Source organism: Galleria mellonella, unplaced genomic scaffold, assembly GCF_026898425.1.
Source record: "Galleria mellonella isolate WM207_F2 unplaced genomic scaffold, CSIRO_AGI_GalMel_v1 utg93, whole genome shotgun sequence".
Taxonomy (NCBI): Eukaryota; Metazoa; Arthropoda; class Insecta; order Lepidoptera; family Pyralidae; genus Galleria; species Galleria mellonella.
Window position 1 is genome coordinate 5,176,285 of NW_026442176.1, and position 21,635 is coordinate 5,197,919.

The window sequence follows — 21,635 nt, forward strand, 5'->3', positions numbered from 1 at the left end:
ACCGTCAAAACCACTTTTGACCAACCTGTTCGGACAAAAGTACTTTTAACTGATTTTGCTAGTCAATAGTACTTTTGACTGGTTAAGGGTTTTGACCGCAACATAGTCACTGGGATCGATTCCGAGGCGTTATCTCTCTAAATGTATCTCTTAACTCATTATTAAAATTTTGATAATTTCGATGTTTTATGGATTGTCATAAAGTTAGAATACGAAGTTCGTTGTGATATCATTAGATATAAGGATAGGCAAGCTGAAGTGGCAATGGGCTGGTCACATAGCTCGAAGAACTGCCAACAGCCATGCACTAAAAACAACAAATGCATTGCAGGGAGTCAGTGGATGTTGAAACACGAATGGGGGGGGGACAGCAGTGGCCAGATAATGGCTGAGATGATAATGATGTGATATCAAATTGAAATATTATTTTTAGACAGGTTTAGAGAAATAGCGCCTAAAGAATCAGTCCCACTGTGACTGTGCTTAGTGTAAAATTTATTGTAAAATCTGATAGATCACTACTCTGGTAATTAATATATATATATATATATATATATATATATATATATATATATATATATATATATATATATATATATATATATATATATAGTAAAAGTCTGTATAAATTTCTCTTATGGCCAAAATAAATATTTTAAACAATTTAGTGTACAATATACCTGTTCGGCTACTTTTCCTTATGAAATTTTCTCCTGCGAATACTCAGGCTGTGGAATGAACTCCCTGTGAAGGTTTTCCCTAGTCTCTAGAGTCTACAGTATGGGGTTCTTCGAAAAGGATATATTAAGATTTCTTTAGAGTCGGCAACGCCCACGTGACATCACCAGTGTTGCAGGCGTCCATAGGTTACAGTGACCGCTTACTATCAGACAGGCTGTATATTTGTTTTTGCCACGTTTGTGGTATAAAAAAATGGTATTTAAAATTATAATATGTATTGAGTAATTCAGTGATATATCAGATTAAGCACTTTTTAAACTCTATCCAGAAAATGTTACTACGTTGGAGTCGAAATGATAGGATGTTGTAAATTCAATTTACATATTACAGTTATGTAGATTCCAATTTTTGTAGTACTTGCATACATAGCGTTCAATATTCCAACTATATAGTTATAACAGTCTCTTGTAGTCCAATTAATTTTTGTTATGAGTTTTGCTTATGACATATACATATACATTTTGCAATCGACAAATGTAAATATTAAAATAAGTTCTCATAAAATATTATAATTTTATTAAATGTGTAATTTAATTACTTTTTAATTTGTAAAATCCAATATTTACAATAAACGCAGCTGTTTAATTCATATAGATGACTTCAAGGTAGCTCTCTAATTGAGCATTTGAAGTTATCAAGTTTTATGTACAATATCCTTAGAGCAAGATTCCATTTGTGTTGCGTAGTAGAGTGTATTATTTTGTAAATTAGTGTAAATGTTGGACATAGCGGGCTTCTTACACCGTGTGTACTGGTATTGTGTATATTTTATTATAAACCATGGTGGCTGTACATAATGAATGCGATATATAATGAATAAATAAATATGGGACATTATTTAGTTTGATTTACATCCATACTAGTCGTCTCCTGCGACTTCGCCAGCGTTTTGCTACAGTAACAGGAAAGAGATTGTTAGTAATGCGGACTATCAGTCCCATTGCTAGTAATATAGCCTGTCAGGTCGGGGGGGAAAGGGATAGTTATTGATGGCCCTGTCACCCCTGTCAGGTCGACCTCCACGTGGTTCCCCCTGGAAACCATCGTGGTTAATTCTTGTCGAATTCGTCACAATGGACTAACTGACCTGCTTCATCCTCACCTATCATCCCTCACTGGTGCCCCGCCAGTGTATACCGATAGCGCAGGCGGGGTTACTATTCCATTATCATCCTTAAAGAGCCTGTCAGGTCGACCTCTACGTGGTTCCCTTCTGGAAACCATCGTTGCTAAATTCCTAATGTATTCATCACTATTGAGTTTAATTGACTTTCCTTTTTTATCTCGCCTATCATTCCTCACTGGTGCCGCGTCAGCGTATACCATTAGCGCAGGCGGAGTTACCGTTCCATTATCACCTATAAAAAAACTGCAGTACTAAGATAGGTAGTTAAGGTGCTACAAAAAAAAGAGCCATATTGCCAATCGACTTTATAAAAAAGTAATCTGCTTGGGTAACTCTGTCGCATTCGTGTTTCTGCAGTGAAGCAGTTGTTTGCATGGCTGTGTTTCAGTTTGAAGGTTGGGATATGGCAATGAAATTACAAGGTACAGAATTACAGAAATATAACACCTTAGTCATCAGGAATTGCAATGCATGAAGGGTAGGTATCATGGATGACAAAGTATACTATGTTATGTCTATGGTACTGTTCATGTCTATAGGTGACGGTTTCCACTTACTATCAGATGAGCCGCTTATTTGTCATTTTATGTTGTACAAAGTGTGACCATAAGAGATGGTTGAAATAATGTTTATGTAATCATAGTGGTATATAAGACTGGATTTAGCAGAGTTTAAATCCATACAATTAAAATGCTTTAATTTCTTCTTCCTCTAAAGGCGGTTTAGTTAAACAGGCCTTTGGAATTTTTTTATACAACTTAGAATGGCAAACAAGCTGACGGTCCACCTGATGGAAAGTGGTAACCGTCGCCTATAGACATGAGCAGTACCGTGGACATAACAGAGTATACTGTTTCGCCCATGATACCCCCCCATGCGTTGCCATTTCTGAGCACTCAGGTGTTATTCCTCTGTACCTTGTAAATTCACGTCATATCCCACCCTTTAAACCGAAACACAACTGCTTCACGGTAGAAACATGAATGGGAATGAACACAGAAGAAAAACGAATGTTCGAATAATAACACAAAAATGTAGTAAAATGTTTTATACCAAAATAACTTAAAAAAAAACATAATAAACACATCGCATGATAGCTTGTAGTAACATAGCTCTGTTATTTTACATATTAGAATATTATACATAACCATAACTTAAGAAACAAAATATCTACATTTCTAATATAAACAAAAAACAACCTAATGATTCAGAAATGAGCCTTAAAAAATATCATTTTTTTTATATTTAACTTAAAACGACTGGAACGTAAACTGAGGCCATTTGAGAGCATTGCAGGGAAATGAGAATATTAGGGATCTCGCAAAATAAGGGAAGCTGTCAATTAATTAAGACATCTTGCTAAAAATTACAATAATACGACAATATCTCTAACATCATCATTTTCCTGTGATATATTTTCACACAGTATTTTCAGGTGACAAGCTGACGGCCCGCCTGATGGAAAATGGTAACCGTCGTGTATAGACGCGAATAGCATCATGGCTACCACTAAATAATCACAGTAAATATCTAGTCCATAAAATGTGTAAAGGTGTGTTACCACCTCCTCAATTCACGTTCCGGCCGTTAGTTTAGGAATGCTCCCAAAACATTTTGTACGGCAGTCTTTAACTTATATCATTATATTAAAAATTCATAATAATTATTGAATTTTAAACTAAAATCGTAATATAAATATAAAAGTTGGTTAAGCCACATTATCTTATATATAAATAAAAAATTGCACATCGTATTAACTGGAAGCAGATGTAACAAACAATATTTATACAACACTTATAACGTGCATTTAAAAGGTAGCTAACCGTGGTGGTAGCTATGTTAATCAGCTGCCATCTGTAATCGATTATTTCTAATGCAGATTGCGTTAGTGAGACAGCATTGATACCTATCTTTTACTGTACATTATACAGTAATGTCCCCTATAACACGGTAGATTCGTTTCGCGTTATAGAACGTATTGTACGAGTATTCTCGTACTACGCACTTGTACGAGCCCGTATAACGCGCTTGTACGACCACAAAACGCGCTTTTACGACCACAAAACGCGCTTTTACGACCACAAAACGCACTTTTACGACCACAAAACGCGCTTTTACGACCACATAATGAGCTTGTACGACCCTATATAACGCTCTTGTATGACCATATAACGCGCTTGTACGACTCCGTATAACGCTCTTGTATGACCATATAACGCGCTTGTACGACCCCGTATAACGCGTTATGTACAAATGATTTACGTTTAACTCTTCTCATTAAAACAGGTTTAAATCGAATATTAAGAAAAAAATTATGTTATGAACGAAATGTGTATGTTTTATTAAAATATAGAACATTTTAAACAAAAAAAGTTATGCATATGTAACTAAAAAACAGTTAATTTCAAATAAATAACGTTCAACTGATATTTTTTTTAATAGAATGTTCAATTCGAAAACGAAAACGTACGAAAACGCGTTAAAGGGTACCACGTTATTGGGGCGCGGGGGGGGGGGGGGGATTATGTAGGTATCACTAGCGGCAATCACATGGCAACCCGTTACTGTTCTTACAATTCAAATAAACACAATTTAGTTCAAAGTTAGTTCAGATAACAAAGTTCACGCGGCAGTCTAACATCGTCAGCAAGTCTTTGTCACGACTAAATTCACTGCTAATGCTTCCACAAGCCAATTTCAAGGTGCCAAGGTTTCGCTGCCATGTGGACCAGGACCAAAATGCCCAATGATACCTTATGGCGAACTTCAAGTACCTACCTATTTAAAATTAAATTGTACTAAAACAAAATTTCATGACAAATAATGGAATAAAAATACTTGTATTTTAAGCTATCATAATACGAGTACATAAATGAAATTCGATAACAAAACTCAAATGGATGGCGTTTTATAAATAACATTATAATAAATTCCGTTCAAAAATTGGCTAAAATCAAAATGAAAAAAAAAATACCTTTTTTTAAATGTCAGTTTCAAAAACAATTTTTAAAAGTTATTTTCTTATTTGTTGCACATTGGCAGATAAGAATTTTTTTTTTATATCAAGTATCGGACATTTTTACCTCTCACACCATCGAGTTATGATTAAAGCATTAATCAGACACTTAAAAACTATATGCAATAATAAAAAAAACTACTACACTTATAAAATGCGATATTCATAAGAGCGATACTTACAACAAATGTACAAAGCTGTAATAATTTGGTGTTTGTAGGAATGGCACCGATTCTCGTACCCACTTCTAATTAGAACATCACTAATTATTTTTGGACTATACAATATAGATACCATTGATGATAAATCCCTTATAATCGCAGAGAGACATGAACCGTCTCAAAAAGCACCCACACAATCACCAGCCGTCAAAATTTGGAGGGAAAATCCACCAAGCTACGCCCCATTTACACGAAACTAAATTCGCAGGCTGATTTAGGTAATCAATTTTTAACAAACACTCCGCGATTACTTCGTGGCTGGTAACAAGTTGTAAAAAAATAAAGATATTTTGTGCAATTGCTTCCTAATTGCTGAATCAATTAGATACACTTTTATTTGACAAACAGTAATAGCGATCGAATGGCAACAAATAGAATTAGTTCACAACAATAATTAGTTCCTAAATCGCTTTGTAGAGGCAGCACCATAGCCTATTACTGTTTGCTCGCTAATGACTTTTAGATAATACAGACCATATCAAAAATAATGAGCAACATACATAATCAGTGGGCCGAAAGTAATGTCTAGTTCACAGAATACATTACTCGTATCAGAGTGCCTAGTTGATGGAGAAGTTCTGTGTGAAGTCGTACTCTATGGTCGGGATGACAGTCTGTACAAACTTGAGGAACACTATGAGATACGAGTACACGCCCATCTCGCCGCCGCTCTCCGTTACTGTTTCTATTATTTTCTTCATTACTTCTGCGTGCCTAGAATAAAAACGAATTATATATTTATTTTCAAGTTTATAACATATATTCTATTATTTCATCCATTCATCCATTACTAGTATTTATAATATATGATTTAGTTCTAGTTTTTTTTATTTAAATGACTACATTAATAAGACATAACCTCGTCATAGGATATTAACAGTTATTTAGCCAAAAGCAGTGCGGTTTCAAAGGAATTCTCTCCCGCGAACGCTCAGGCTGTGAAATGAGCTCCCTGCCGAAGCTTTCCCTAGAGACTACAGTATGAGGTTTTTAAAAAGGATATATTAAGCAATAACGGCAACGCGCACGTGACTTTCCTAGTGTTGCAGGCGTTTATAGGCTGTAGTGACCGCTTACGTATCAGACGGGCTGTATGCTTATTTGCCATTTTCGTGGTATAAAAAATACACCGAAAGCTCGTGACAAAAAACACTCTATATCTAGATCCTTAATATCAACATGAGAGGGGAGTGGATATGTTTATAAGCACTATTACTGACCTAGGGTAATGAAGAAGAGAAGGTGGCTATTCAAGATTTAATATAGTCTATTCTAATTATAGTTATTGTAAAAACAAATTATAGTTATTGTAAAATCTAATTATAATTATAGTAAATTATAGTTATTATAAAATCAGTAGTCATGTTACCGGCATGGATGTACAGAGGCCATGCTAGGTCCCGATAGATGCGGGTGTGACTCCATTGTGACTGTCTTTTTAGCGTGATCTTGTGACACGTCCTCGTACATCTGATCCACACTCAGCAACGTCCGGTTCTGGGAAGTATTACATTTTATTAAAGGAAGGTTTTTTTTTGTATATTAATAATCTATTTGCAATGTTTGTTCGTCTCATACTTCTGTTGTTAGCAGCTTTGCTTGTTGAGATTTGTTTCGGGGTAAAAGGGATTGTTAGTGATGAAATTTAACAGGCCCATTACTAGCAAGATACCCTAACAGGTCAACCTTCACGCGGTTCCTCCTGGAAACTATCGTGATATTTTTTCTATGAATTCATCATGATGCGTTTACTGATTGTGTTTTTACCCTGTGGTAATAAATTGATAGATCCTTTATTACCAACAATAATAAAAAATTATAACTACAGTTAAAATAATCAAGAATAAAGAGACAGAAAAAAATCAGTACATTTTGCTGGTAATAGAAGCTGCCTCAGCTGTTGCTATATATGCACACTTCCAGCGAGATACACATATAGTGCTGATTTTCAGGTGCCTCTTAACTCATTTGATTTTAGCATACGTTAGTAGTTGGGTAACACACCTGTAATACTTCCAGTGTTCCGGGTAATCATGGGCGGCGGTAGTCACTTACCATCAGATGAGTCATGCTTGTTTGTCCCCTGTTATAAAAAAAATAAGTACCAACCTCGTCGTATCCGATGAGCCACAGGCGCGGCGTCTGGTAGTACTTGTCATATGTGATATGCAGGTCGTAGGTGCGCGTGCGCACGATCTCATCGCCCTCCGCTTGTTTCCACTTGCGCTCTGTTTTCGGCTTCGGCTCCTTCCGTGGCGCGAGATCAGTCGACTGTTGATTTGGAATTATTTGGACTTTTAGATTTTTTTTATATAACTTAGAATGACAAACAAGCCGACGGTTCACCTATAGTCCTATAGTCGTCTATAGACATGAACAGTACCATGGACATAACAGATATATTACTGTTTCGCCCATAATGCGTTGCTACTCCTGAGGACTCAGGTGTTATTCCTCTGTAAATTCACGCTATATCCCACCCTTCAAACCGAAACACAGCCATGCAAATACAAATGCTTCACAGTTGAAACACGAATGGGACAGAGGTACCGTGATGATCCGTTTGACGTAGAAGAGCCTCAACACTGTTATAGTACAATCATTGATATTTCATTTTAAAAGAATAAAATTTTGATATTAATAATTGTTTGACAATTAAGCACTCACTGGGTCCACTTCGTCCAGCAGCCCCGACTCTTGGAACTGCTCCATGTCTTCGGCCTCTCCATCATCGTCGTCGTCGTCGTCATCATCAGGGTCGGCGCCTGCGCCCTCGCCGTCACTGTCCCCTGTGTCAGCCGCTTCTAAGGTCATTTCACATACCTGGGGTATTTGAAAACTTATATTACATAATCGTAAATTATGTCGAGTGTAATATTAACGAGGCATAGATATATATATATTTTATACAACTTATAATGGCAAACAAGCTAACGGTCCATCTGATGGAAAGTGGTAACCGTCGCCTATAGATATGAGCAGTATCATGGTATACTGTTTCGCCCATAATACCCCCCGTGCGTTGCCACTCCTGAGGACTCAGGTGTTATTCCTCTGTACCCAGTAAATTCACGCCATATCCCACCCTTCAAACCGAAACACAGCCATGCAAACACAGCTGCTTCACGGTAGAAACACGAATGGGACAGAGGTGCCAAACAATCGACTTTAACGTCCATTGCAAAATAGTTCAAAATATCTACATACCATAGGTACAACTTACAATAATGTTAGTTAGTTAGATTGTTTTAAGCACACTGAACAAAAATTTATATCATTAACTTGTTCTCTGTTGTCGTGTGGTCCCTGCGTAGAATAGGCCGCCCCTATGTGTGTCGTAAGAGGCGACTAAGGGAGGGCGAGGGACGGGCAGCCGTGTCCTTCTTAAAACATCTATCTAAAGCCTAACTGCGGTTGCCAAACGTGGCAACTACTCGCTAAACCCCCCAAGGGGAGGTTTATGTTCAGCAGCGGACAGTTAAAGGCTGACATGATGATAATTAATTCTCTGTAATGTGTACCTATTGAAATAAATATATTAAACAAATTCGGGTATTATCTATCCACTGCTGAACATACTCCTCCTTCATAGACTGCCACAGAAACGGTTCTGAGCCACCTGCATCCACTGACTCATTACAATGTACTTGAGGTCATCACTACATTTAGTAGTCTCTCATCATCATCAGTAGGACGACCCTACAATGCGAGGGGGGGGGGGGGGAAGGTAGGAGGGATTGTTAGTAATGGGGATTAGTAGCGCCATTGCTAGCAATATACCCTGTTAGGTCGGCCTCCTCGTGTTTCTCCCTGGACACCATCGTGATTTATTGTTTTTTATTGTTAGAATCGTCATAGTGGGCTAACTGACCTGCTCCATCCTCACCTATCATCCCTCCCTGGTGCCCCGCCAGTGCACCAGGGAGCACCAGTATACCGTTAACGCAGGCGGGGTTACCATTCCATTATCATCCATTAAAAAAATGCGAGAGGAGGGGTATGGTAGTGAAATTGATGCGAATTGTGATTGAAGGTCAGATTAAAGATAGTAATTATATTTCTAACTACATAGTTTTTTACCCACTTTGTACATATGGATTTTAGAAATAGATATATCAATGACTTAGACCAACTTCTAGTTGGCATATCACAATAACACATGCAGCAGATTTTACGTTAGATCTTCAGGAACACAACTGTGAAAACAGCATCAAGTTTGGTGCAGTATTTTTGCATGATGCCAAAACAAATATTAGTAAATTCTCTATCTACCGACTTGCGAAACAATATCACTGTTAAAAACATAAAGTTTAAACTGAATGCTTATTTACTGTCCAAGCTTGCTAAAACAGCAGAATATGAATGTAAATATTGACATTTGAGAACGAAATGTAAAGTATCACACACGAGCCCAAGAGGTTTAAGTGGTACTAAAAAATCCAATTTTTTTTAATGTATTTATGCATGCTAATTAAATAAATAAAAAAAAATATATATATACTTTTGGGCCTTTTATATGAATATGGGAGCAATTGTATTACTATAAAGAAACAAAAAAATACAAGCCTTCTCTTCTAATGCAGGTGACCCAGCTGTGTCATAGTGGTGTGTGTCCACCCAGCCACCATCCTCATCATGTTCTGACTCTATTACTTTCTCATTGTCTTCACAATATTCAATCTGTAAGTACAAAAAAGTTTATCAACCGAAAACTTTCTAAGAATGTTAGTTTAGTCTCTGAATATATATAGTGGATTTCGGGTATAAGGACGATGAAGGGACCACTTTATTTTCGTCGTTATATCCGGAAGTCGTTACAGGCAAACGTAAAGAGATACAGACATGTATAATTTTTTCTTCGCACAAATAAGCATTGTTTTCACCGCTTTTCAATTTTGAAATGATTTCCGCCTTTTCTTTAAAAGTGAATGTGCGTCGAGGCATACTTATTCAAAAGTTTACTAAACTCAATTGCAATATCACTTTGTAACTGAACCATAAATTCAACTCCGAAACGTACTTGCTGAACATCTGTGTGGATGTAAACAAAAGGTTAGATATGTTTGTGAAAGAAAGAAATCTCGGTGTCTCTTTAGCGGCGAACTTCGGTCGCAATATCTGCATGGGATTTCTAGGAATTAGTTATTTTTTTTTTTGTGTTGCCGGCCTTTAAAAAGGAATATACTCTTTTCTTGAAGGTTATGTTGTCTATCGGTTCGAAAATACTGCTGCTGGAAGTTGATTCCAAAGAATGATTGTGCGTGGAAGAAAGTGCCTTGAAAAACGCATGGTGGTTACAAATGATTCGTTAAAAACAGTCGTTACACCCGAACTCGGCGTTATATCCAAAGTTGCTATTTGCCACATGAATTTTGTACTAAAGTATGCTTTAAATTCAAGGGACTTAGATTTAACGTCGCAAATAGGCAATGGTCGCTACAACCAAGGTAATTAATAAATGAAATTCACTGTATATGTATGTATGTATGTATATAGATAGATTCACTATAAATAGGAAAAATTTGATTGTTTACTTTTATCATCAACTGAATCTATATTATCAGGGAGTAACATAGGCATATTTTAGAAAACTCTGTCTACTCCTTCGAGACTCGACCAGATAACTAATGACTAATAAAACAATTACAACTAACTCACTTTGTTATTATTATGAATTTGTTTATATATGCTTTATTCTACATGATTATATTATTTGTTATCAATGTGTATTAATGAAACAAGTAAGAGATTAAAATATCAAAGTTCTTCTGAAAGATTTCATCTAGTCAACCTTATGAATAAGAAACTGTCTAGTTAGGTATGTACCTATAATTATTTGTTATATACAAAATAATTAATTAAATTTCATATTCACCATACCTGTTTACACCGGCGGTAACATGGCACATTTCTGGTGATCAAAAACTGTTTATCATTTGGAAGATAGGGCCGGATCTTCGCTTCCTCGCCCTTGGCCCACTGCCATGTAGGGCAATGGTGTACCAAGTGATCTCCGGCTGCCACAAATTCTTCAGGAGTCAGCACTCCTGTTTCATGGAACTTAGATTCCTAGAAATAAAATAATTAAATAAAACAATAAATAAATAAAACCCTGAATGCTGTAATCAATGTAAGTAAAATTGTGAATAAAGTATTGAAAACATGTATGAGTATTATTCATTAGATATAACTTTTATATCACAACTATATTCTTTACGGAAGTTTATTTAGTTTAATTAAATTTATTATCAAAATTGTCCAGATTTTACATGTAATAAATTAAAATTTATTATTTGGTTGAATCATTTGATTGGTATAATTCATGCAATACTCTGATTTGTTACTGGATTATGAATATTTACTTAATTTTAATTAGCAACCCACTCTAGTTTTGCACAGCTTTTTTCTACTATAATATGCATGTATAGCATGCATTATACATATAAACTTTCTTCCTGAATATTGATGAATATTGCATTTTTTTTTTTGATGGGTGAAAATGGTATGGTAGCCCCGCCTGCACTAACGGGATACGCTGGCAAGACACAAGTGAATGGTGATCGATGAGGATGAAATCAGGCCAGTTAGCCCATCATGATGAATTCATCAGGAATGAATCATGATAGTTTCCAGGGGGAACCGCGAGGAGGTTGAACTGGTTGGGTATATTGCTAGCAATGGGATTGTCAGTCTCCATTACTAACAATCCCTTTTCCCCCATGAATATTGCATTGAAATCTGTTGTACAATTTGAAAGATCTAAGCATACAAATGGCAGGAAATGACTTTGTTTTATACTATGCAGAGATGATGAATTTCAAGTATACTTTATTGTTGTAGTTTTAATAAATAATATTATGAATATAAGTGACGTTTTATGTAAAGGAGGGAAATTGATGGATTCTCTCTGTCTGTTCTATTGGTATTTAATTAATTAGGACAAGTGAAGAGTTTATTTTCAGATCTGATGTGTAGATAAGAAGAATAGAGATCTATATCAGAGAGACTTCTTAAATTTCTCATCAATGCCTTGCAATGTACAATTATTTGATTAACAAATATACTATGTATATATATATATATATTTATATATATATATATATATATATATATATATATATATATATATATATATATATATATATATATATATATATATATATATATATATATATATATATATATATGTGTGTGGACTATCAGTCAATTGTTAACAATATACCCTATCAGGTTGATATATAGCATTAAATCCATCTTTTGTATCAGACACATTTTGTATTGTAGTTAATAAAGAAGAAATAAATAAATAAAAAATAAATACAAAACACCCCAGGAAACCATTGTGTTGAATTTCTGATGTATTCATGATGATGGGTTGACTGACCTGCCTTTTTATCTCACCTATCCTCCCTCAATGGTGCCTCACCAGTGTATATATAGATGCACAGGCAAGCTTTCCATCCCATTGTTATTCATTAAAATATTTTTAACGTGTCCCAAAGTAAAATATACACAATAAAGTTTTTTAAAATTAAATACAGTAATTTGACAATTAAATCTTACTGCGTTTTTTATATATTACTAAATTTAATATTTTAAACCAAAGTTTTACAGCATAATCGTAGAATATATTGGCTAATATTAATATGAAGAAGAAACCGATAAGAATAGTGTATATAAGCAAAATAGGTAATCAATGTGTTAAACTTATTTAATTTAAAATAATATATATACAAAGCCAAACAAAGATAAAATTCACCTTGAGCACAGGCGTCAAATAACCGGCCACCCCGAGTGCAGTGCCCTTAACAGTATTAATTACACTCTGCATGTTGTTCTTCTATTGTACAATTATATCGAAATTACTCTGTTATGGTTTTAAATTAATATAAAATTCCTGAGCAAGAGAATTTATTATTGATAAAAACGAAGAGAATTTACTATAGTAACAATGACAGTGCTTGAACAATGACAGTGCTTGAACAATGACAGTAAGATTTGATGTTGACACTGACATATGTAGAGCAGTACCAGATATGTATTTGCCTATAAAAATTGGAGTCGATTAGTGATTAAATAATTGATTTTAGTATAGTTACTCTAACTCTTCTTAAACCTGATGATATTGATCATGAGTTGTAAATTGTAGTTTGGTGAAACTAGGACCACCAGAAACTAAATTTAAATTAGTTTTCGTTCAAATCTGTATATTTGTTCGATGTTAGTCGTTAATGATTATGTTGCAATATAAAACTCAATGATTAAATTTTAAAACGGCCATAAATCAAATCTTTCAAATTCTTTGTATAATTAAAATAATCCATTACAAACCTAAAGATAAAACAATACGAGGTCTGTCCGGAAAGTTCGTATAAAAGTGTTCTGGAATGCGAGAAAATAGGCCAAGCGCAGACCCCTTCCTTATGTCCCTAACAATAGTTCTGGTCTGACCGCCGTGCGGTGCGAACTGGCTTGTCACGCCATCTTGAAGTTACCTCTTAACGAAACCCCGTCGGCATGGAGCCCGCTTCCGTTGAAGAGCAGCGCGTCGTAATCAAGTTTCTCTCGAAACTCGGCAAGAATGGCCGTGAAATTTTTGCCGATCTCAGAACAGTTTATGGGGATGATGCTGTGAAGGAACCAACCGTCCACAAGTGGCTAAAAGATTCAGAGAGGGCCGAGAAAGCGTTCAAGATGACCCACGTTCAGGACGTCCTTCCACTTCACATTCCGACGAAAACGTGGAAAGAATTCGAACTTGTGTTAATGGGGACCGTCGTTTAACGGTCAGACAGGTGGCTGAAGAGCTTAATTTGGGCAAAACCGTGGTCCACGAAATTCTAAGAAACGAACTTCAAATGAAAAAAATTTGCGCCAAGATCGTTCCGTGAGTTTTTGAGTAAAAATTCCATTACGGTGACCGAACACCCCCCCTATTCGCCGGATTTGGCCCCGTGTGACTTCTTCTTGTTCCCAAAAACCAAATTGGTACTTCGGGGGCGGCATTTGGGGGACATAAATGAGATAAAAAAAGCTACGACGGGGCATGAGAAACCTACAACCAAGGACTTTAGCCTTCTAAAACGGCGTTGGCACAAGTGCATTATGTACTTTGAAGGGGATAAAATTGATTTACCTGAATAATTGTAAAATAAAATTTTTAAAAAACTTTTATACGTACTTTCCGGACAAACCTCGTACAATAGTTATATAGCTAAACATTGAACATTTTTCCTCCGTCATTTTTTAACTTTTGCTCGTTTAATATACATTACATATTTAATTATATGTATTAAGTTAAAGACTTATAAGAGAAAAAGATGTTAGTACCTAATCAATTATCTATTTTAATCGACACGTAATTTACACCTATGAAAAAAATATAAAACAAACTGTCAACTTCAATTACGCATTTTGTAAACAAAGTGTCAATTTTTGTAATGTCATTTTCGATTTTTTACCGATAACGCAAAACAGTGAAATAATTTTATTGGGTATTATTGCTTAGTTTATATTTGATTTCGCTTAAACTTGCCTGTCTGTGTAGTGTTATATTTGTTATTACCATCGCATCACCATGGAGGATGTTTTGGATGAAGTTGTGTCTTCTGAGGATTTGCAAGTACGGTATAATTTGTGCAATAATGATATGAGTCATTGTACAATTTTAATTTCTGTTGTATTATCTATTGTGTAGAAGTTCGAGAGAGTGTTCCACGAGCAATTACATCTAGGAAAAGTCACACATAAGGCTCAATTCGAATATGCGTGGTGCCTTGTACGGAGTAAATATCCCACGGATATAAGGAAGGTGCGATAAAAATTTTGCTTTATTTTCATTTAACTTGTATTTACTTTTTGTAGTTTGGAATAACCATATCCTTAAAAATGATTTAATTTATTTTTTAATGATCAGTTACTATTAAAATATCTGTTTCAAATACAGCATCAACAAGTTTAGACTAGCTAATATCATTGATTTAGAATAGTAAACAAGCTAGGGCCACTTTATTAAAATTAGTAATTGTCACCTAAAGATATGAACATCACTATGGATCTTGGAGAATATACAGGGTTTTTAACGAAAACGGTTAAATTCATAATGGCTGGCTTGTGTATTATCTTATATATCTTAAGAATTACTATGGCTGGTCAATTCTAAATTTTAGCTTTTTTTCCTATGTCCATTTTCACTGTCTATTCAAGCAAAAACATTTTGTTTTTTTTTGGGAGTTCATGTAATATTTCAAATCCTTTATTAGAATTTTATTAAAGATATCACTCAAAAGTGTTTAAACCAAATTTATTTCCATAACTAATTAATAACTTATTATTATACAATTTACAATATTGGTAGAAATAGGATTGAAAATAAAAAAAAAAAAGAAATATTTTTATTCAGGTAAACTTTTATTTTTAAGTATTTTTAAACATTTTTTTTTTTTTCATTATTTTACCTTGGTTGTGCTTCTAAATAATTCAAAAATGGTTCCTATATACTTACTTATTATATACTTACTATTGATCATGTTGAAGTTTTAATACTGGCTGTTGACACTGAGGTTTTTTAGAACAATGTATTATTTTTAAATTTGTTCGATGTCAGATTTTTATAAGACATGTCTCGTATTTTTTTCACTAAACTTATTATTTTATATCACAAATACACACATATATATATATATATATATATATATATATATATATATATATATATATATATATATATATATATATATATATATATATATATATATATATATATATTTTATGCATCTGCATCCTGCTATTTACAACAGATCATAATATAAAAAAAACTTGTTTCCATATATCACTCTAAGTATTATTAACATCATTCATGTCAATTATATCAGTAATTTATATTTATCTTTAGACTGATATTGCTCTCCTATCAATATATTTTTTTCTGCAGACTTATATTTCTATTTATCTTACACTTTGTATATATTTATCTACCTCAAGCAAGGCAGTCAGGTATGCAAGTAAAAACAATTTAAATAAAAAGTTCAGTGTATTTTTATACGGACATTAAATCCTATATGGTGATAGAGTAAGAATTTATTGCTCATCATCAGTGTCTCGTGAAAGATGATTAAAAAGCATATATTAGTGCAACTGCTGTAGAAAAACTAAAAAAAAAAACACAAAACAGCAGCGTTGTCATTTAGACACCATTCAGCCTTGAACTCATGTAAAATATGTCTTTATTAAAAATGGACGATTTATCATGCCCATATTTTAATTTTCAGGGCATACTTCTTCTAAAAGAGTTATTTAACTCACATCCAGAAGGAAAACGCGACTATCTTTTCTACCTTGCCATTGGCAATGCTAGGATCAAGGAGTACAACAAGGCACTCCACTATGTGAAGTCTTTCCTTGAGATAGAACCTGCTAATCAACAAGTTCTTGCCTTAGAGGTATGTGATGTTCTTTTATGTGATTTGTTAAATTATTAGGTGTACCTATTGGTGTGTAGTTTATACTACTTCCATGGGAGGGGGGAGGGGGAGACGAGGAGATTGACATTAATTGGGTCTAACAGTCCCATTGCTAGCAATATACCTTATCGAATCAACCTCCATATATGTAGTTTCCCCTGGATAACATTGAGGTTAATTATTATTAACACCAGACTTTGTACAAAAGTCGATTGCTCGGGTAACTCTGTCCCATTCGTGTTTCTACTGTGAAGCAGTTGTGTTTGCATGACTGTGTTCCAGTTTGAAGGGTGGGATATGGCGTGAATTTACAGGGTACAGAGGAATAACACCTGAGTCCTCAGGATTGGCAACGCATAGGCGACGGTTACCACTTTCCACCAGGTGGGCCGTCAGCTCGTTTGCTATTCTAAGTAGTATAAAAAATATATATTGAATTCGCCACAATAGGCCAACTGACCTGCTTCATTTTCATCTATCATCACTCATTGGTGCCCGGCTAACATATACCAATAGCGAAGGTATTTTAAGGTGATATTTTAATTTTATTGATTTAGAAAAAAAATCTATTATGTTTAGTAATGAACACCAGGAAGGCACAATACACAACAAAATTGCAAATTCATTGTTTATTTTTAATACATGTGTATCATACATACGTAAATATTAAAAACGTGTTGAGGAGTAAATAGGAAGGAGAAAACGTACTGGATTGATGCCAAATAATCATATATGTGTGTTAAGCGAATTACGTTCTGACGGTCGGTGATAGGTTTTTTAAAAAACGAATACTATTTAAGTTCACAATGTGGTGAGGTCGCTCCGTGAGGCCTGTGAAGAACCCAGGAAGCTTCTGCGCTTCTGGACGGAGTTAGGTTGGCTGCACTAGCCACGACTCATACGCACAATGGCCCAAATGAGAGGCTAAGCGCGGAAAATGGAGTCCTTTTCACATTCCTTTTCACAAGTTCACAATGTCGTTTAATACAATTTAACACACAGTCTTTATTTAAAATTAGTAATTATATAATACTAGTTACATCTATGAATCGCGATTGATTCCTAAAATGTACACCGTACGTCCGTGACTTAAAACATACTGTCCTCTCACCGCCCTGTGGTATTCCCTTTTATCAAATTTCCTTTGTAAAGTGTGTCTTCATTCTTTCTGGGAATTTGTGTGTGGGAACAGCTATTGTGCAATACGTATTGGTATGTTGTAGTATGGTTTGGAAGGGGTTTGCACCTGTAACAAGCGTGTGTTTCAGTTTTATAAATACAATAATTTCTTTTTATTGTTTGCCATTCTAAGTTGCATAAAAACAAACCTGTTAGCGCCTTAACGTCTTTACCAATTGCTATGAAATTTGGTATACTATATGACAGGCTACAGGCTCCTATTTGTCCCGGTCAATAAACATGTTCCGTTAAAAGTTAGTATGTATTTATTTCCAGCGACAAATAAACAAGAGGATGGAAAAAGAGGGACTGATCGGCATCGCGATGGCGGGCACCGCCGTGCTAGCTCTCGGCGGGCTGGTTGGGTTGGGTGTAGCGCTCGCGTCCAAGAAGAAATAGCATTGGGCTCTATTGTGAGTACATATTGTAAATAGATCCATAGGTGAAGTGATTATAAAGGCCACAGTTTTAGACTTAAGCAATGTTCTATTCATGATGTTACTAGTATTGTAGTTTTGTCTAACAATAAATAAAACCTGTTTTAATGTAACGTAATGATAGTTGCTCTGTTATGTCCACGGTACTGCTCGTATCTATAGGCGACGGTTACCACTTTCCATCAGGTGGGCCGTCAGTTTACCAGAGGGAGACTTTGTACAAAAGTCGATTGCTTGACTACCTCTGTCCCATTCGTGTTTCTAACGTGAAGCAGTTGTGTTTGCATGGCTGTGTTTCGGTTTGAAGGCTGGGATATGGCGTGAATTTACTGGGTACAGTGGAATAACACCTGAGTCCTCGGAAATGACAATGCATGGGGGGGGGGGGGTATCATGGGCGAAACAGTATACTCTGTTATGTTCATGGTACTGCTCATGTCTATAGGCGACGGTTACCACTTTCCATCAGGTGGGCCGTCAGCTTGTTTGCCATTCTAAGTTGTGTAAAAAAAAAAAGAAACTTCTTCTGGGATAGCTTCTTGAAATGAATATTTCATTTATTATTATTTTTCAAAACAAAAGGTCTTTAATCACTTTACCTTCTCTATAACATTAATATACAGTGTGATCAAAATAAAAAACCTCGTTATGTACCGTTTACAAAAAAGATTAAACTCGAAAAAATATTAAATTGTTTTTAATAAATATTATTTTTACGATATTTGTTTTGCTTACCTCATCTTACTTTGACAGTTGATACCTTCAAATATGACAAAGTCCTCTATGTTTTTAAAATCTTTTTTATTCGATCACATTGTATTGTGTGCATGTGAAAAAAAAAGTTAATTATTCTCTTTGGTGACGCGACGTTATTGTTGTTCCAGAATGCACGCTATAATTGGCGTACATTACTTCCTCACAAAGAAGAATGAGATAAAAAGGGATTAATTAATATTATATTAAGCGAATTTACGGCAAAATTTACCAATCAATTAGATCCGGCTTCGAAATTAATTTACACCATGGTTTTGTAAAAAAAAAATGGAATTAAATGTTGATCGCCGCAACAAAGTTTAGACACTTGGTTTTCGTTAGACAGATTTTTTATTTTAGGCATTACTACATTATCCTACATATATGATCATATCTAGATAGATCAATTTATTATGTAAAACACCCTTTCAATATCAGTTAACTTTAACAATATCTTGTTAACAGCTTAGGGTTAGGAATGAATGAGTGAGAAAAAACATTTATTGCTTTTATATTTGCATTGTGACTCGTAAGGGGTTATTATACTATCATATTTTTCTGTATTTTTTTTTTTACTATAGTAATATAGTTTGAACATATGATTTATTTTTATACTGACTCATTATGAAACAAAATACTCTAGTACTTCCCTGTTAGGCGTCCGATCTCTCGCAAGTTGATATTACGATCCTATACATATGACAGTGTGATAGGCCCCTTATTAATGTAAGTAGTAGACTTGTGTGTGATAAAGATGTACTATATTTATTCCTTAGCTTTAGGTTCATATTTAATTTAAACGTGTAAGAGTTAACTATATTTTGCAATTGTGATTCCATATAAATAAATGTTTTTGTTTTGCATGTACATTCTATGATGGATTCAACCCTGAACCTATTGTACTTTCAGAGAGTTACGACGTATCTGATTAATGGTCAACGTCAAAAATTGATAAACACATTACAATTTTCGAAATCCGTACACTTGTTGAGGGGAAAGGGATTGTTAGTAATGGAGACTGAGAATCCTATTGCTAGCAATATACCCAACCAGGTCGACCTCCTCGCGGTTCCCCCTGGAAACTATCATGGTTAATTCCTGATGAATTCATCATGATGGGCTAACTGGCCTGTTTTCATTCTCATCTATCACCCTTCACTGGTGCTCCGCCAGCGTATCCCGTTAGCGCAGGCGGGTTCACTATTCCATTTTTATTCAATAAAAAAAAAATCCGTACACTCCATAGCATACAAATGCCATTGTTATATTCAGCTAATTCTTTCTAATTTTATTCGTAACGTTGTTTAAATATTTTGTAAATTTGTTCATCAATTTTTGATGCTGACTGTACCGCATAGTTGATTTGGTAACTTGTTTACAATGAGCCTACTTCGTCTAAAATGCTATGATTCTTTGTCTATGACTTTGCAAAGCTTTGTTTGTACTCTGGGGTGAGTAAGGTCCACCCGACATCCCGTTTAAAAAATACGCCCATATGGGTCTAAAGTATTTACCAGACCAGAGGGAGACTGTACAAAAGTCGATTGCTTGGGTACCTCTGTCCCATTCGTGTTTCTACCGTGAAGCAGTTGTGTTTACATGACTGTGTTTCGGTTTGAAGGGTGGGATATGGCGTGAATTTACAGGGTACAGAGTAATAACACCTGAGTCCTCAGGAATGGCAACGCATGGGGAGTATCATGGGCGAAACAATATACTCTGTTATGTCCATGGTACTGCTCATGTCTATAGGCGACGGTTACCACTTTCCATCAGGTGGGCCGTCAACTTGTTTGCCATTCTAAGTTGGATAAAAAAAATTACTTGTAATTTTTTTTTCTCATTCTGTTTTGAATGTATAAAAACGTGTATTAAGTTTGTCATAAGAGGGTTTTGTATATCCCTCATAATTAAGTAGGCTTCTGCGCTGAGAACGTAATATTAACAGACTAGTACGGCTACAAAACGTGTGTGGACGGAATGGCGGTCGGTGGTTGATGGCTAATATGGAAGGTTATAGAACTTCTGATAATAATAATAATAATAGTCAATTTTCGAGTGTTGACGATCGCATATGCAACTTATGGTAGTGGAATTAAAATAATTCAAAAATTAAATATAAATAAAATCAAAAAATTTAAATAGGAACGAAACGAAAAACTAGTAATACTGTCTCATTGATGAGTTATATGAATTGTCCTTTTTGTCACTAAATTGTATTTTCTTGTTTTTTTTTTCCTTTTTAATTGAAATCAAACGACCGTGTTCAAAACAATTATTTTTATTATTCATGTATATAATAATAATGTGAAGCGGCGTACAGCTAGTACACTAATGTATAATGGTGAAGGCGTGGAGTTGTACCGACGGGAAACTTAATCGTTTATATATATATATAAATATATATATTTCTACCAAAATTTTCACACATAAATTTTTATATCTCAAAGTATTGGCAATAAAGAGGTAGGTTATTCAAATTGTTATTACATCATGCATGTAATTTATTCCTTAATTTATAATTGTGTAAATATGAATTTAATTAAAAATCACGTAGATTATAATCTACGTAAATTCGTAATTGTGTGAAATGGTAGAATTCTCTTGGTACGAAATAACATGGCAACACAGTGTAGCGATCGTATACAGGTGGTGTCCGTACGACACAGTAATTAAATATAACAATTTTGAATTGAGAAC

The 21,635-nt window shown here is 34.8% G+C and overlaps 2 protein-coding genes across 2 annotated transcripts; one reads left to right on the top strand and one right to left on the bottom strand.

The window, feature by feature from the left end:
• Positions 1-2,900: 2,900 nt before the first annotated feature.
• LOC113520049 (ubiquitin-like-conjugating enzyme ATG3) lies at positions 2,901-13,089 on the bottom strand. Its single transcript, XM_052902667.1, has 7 exons — positions 12,864-13,089; positions 10,985-11,173; positions 9,671-9,784; positions 7,772-7,927; positions 7,214-7,375; positions 6,474-6,601; positions 2,901-5,818 (listed from the first exon to the last, which is right to left on the bottom strand). Exons 1-7 carry the CDS (start codon positions 12,933-12,935, stop codon positions 5,665-5,667), a joined length of 975 nt encoding a protein of 324 aa, XP_052758627.1. The 5' UTR covers positions 12,936-13,089; the 3' UTR covers positions 2,901-5,664.
• Positions 13,090-14,528: 1,439 nt separating this feature from the next.
• LOC113514145 (mitochondrial fission 1 protein) lies at positions 14,529-19,802 on the top strand. Its single transcript, XM_026898139.3, has 5 exons — positions 14,529-14,726; positions 14,802-14,915; positions 16,375-16,545; positions 18,022-18,158; positions 19,067-19,802. Exons 1-4 carry the CDS (start codon positions 14,682-14,684, stop codon positions 18,142-18,144), a joined length of 453 nt encoding a protein of 150 aa, XP_026753940.1. The 5' UTR covers positions 14,529-14,681; the 3' UTR covers positions 18,145-18,158; positions 19,067-19,802.
• The last annotated feature ends 1,833 nt before the right edge of the window (positions 19,803-21,635 follow it).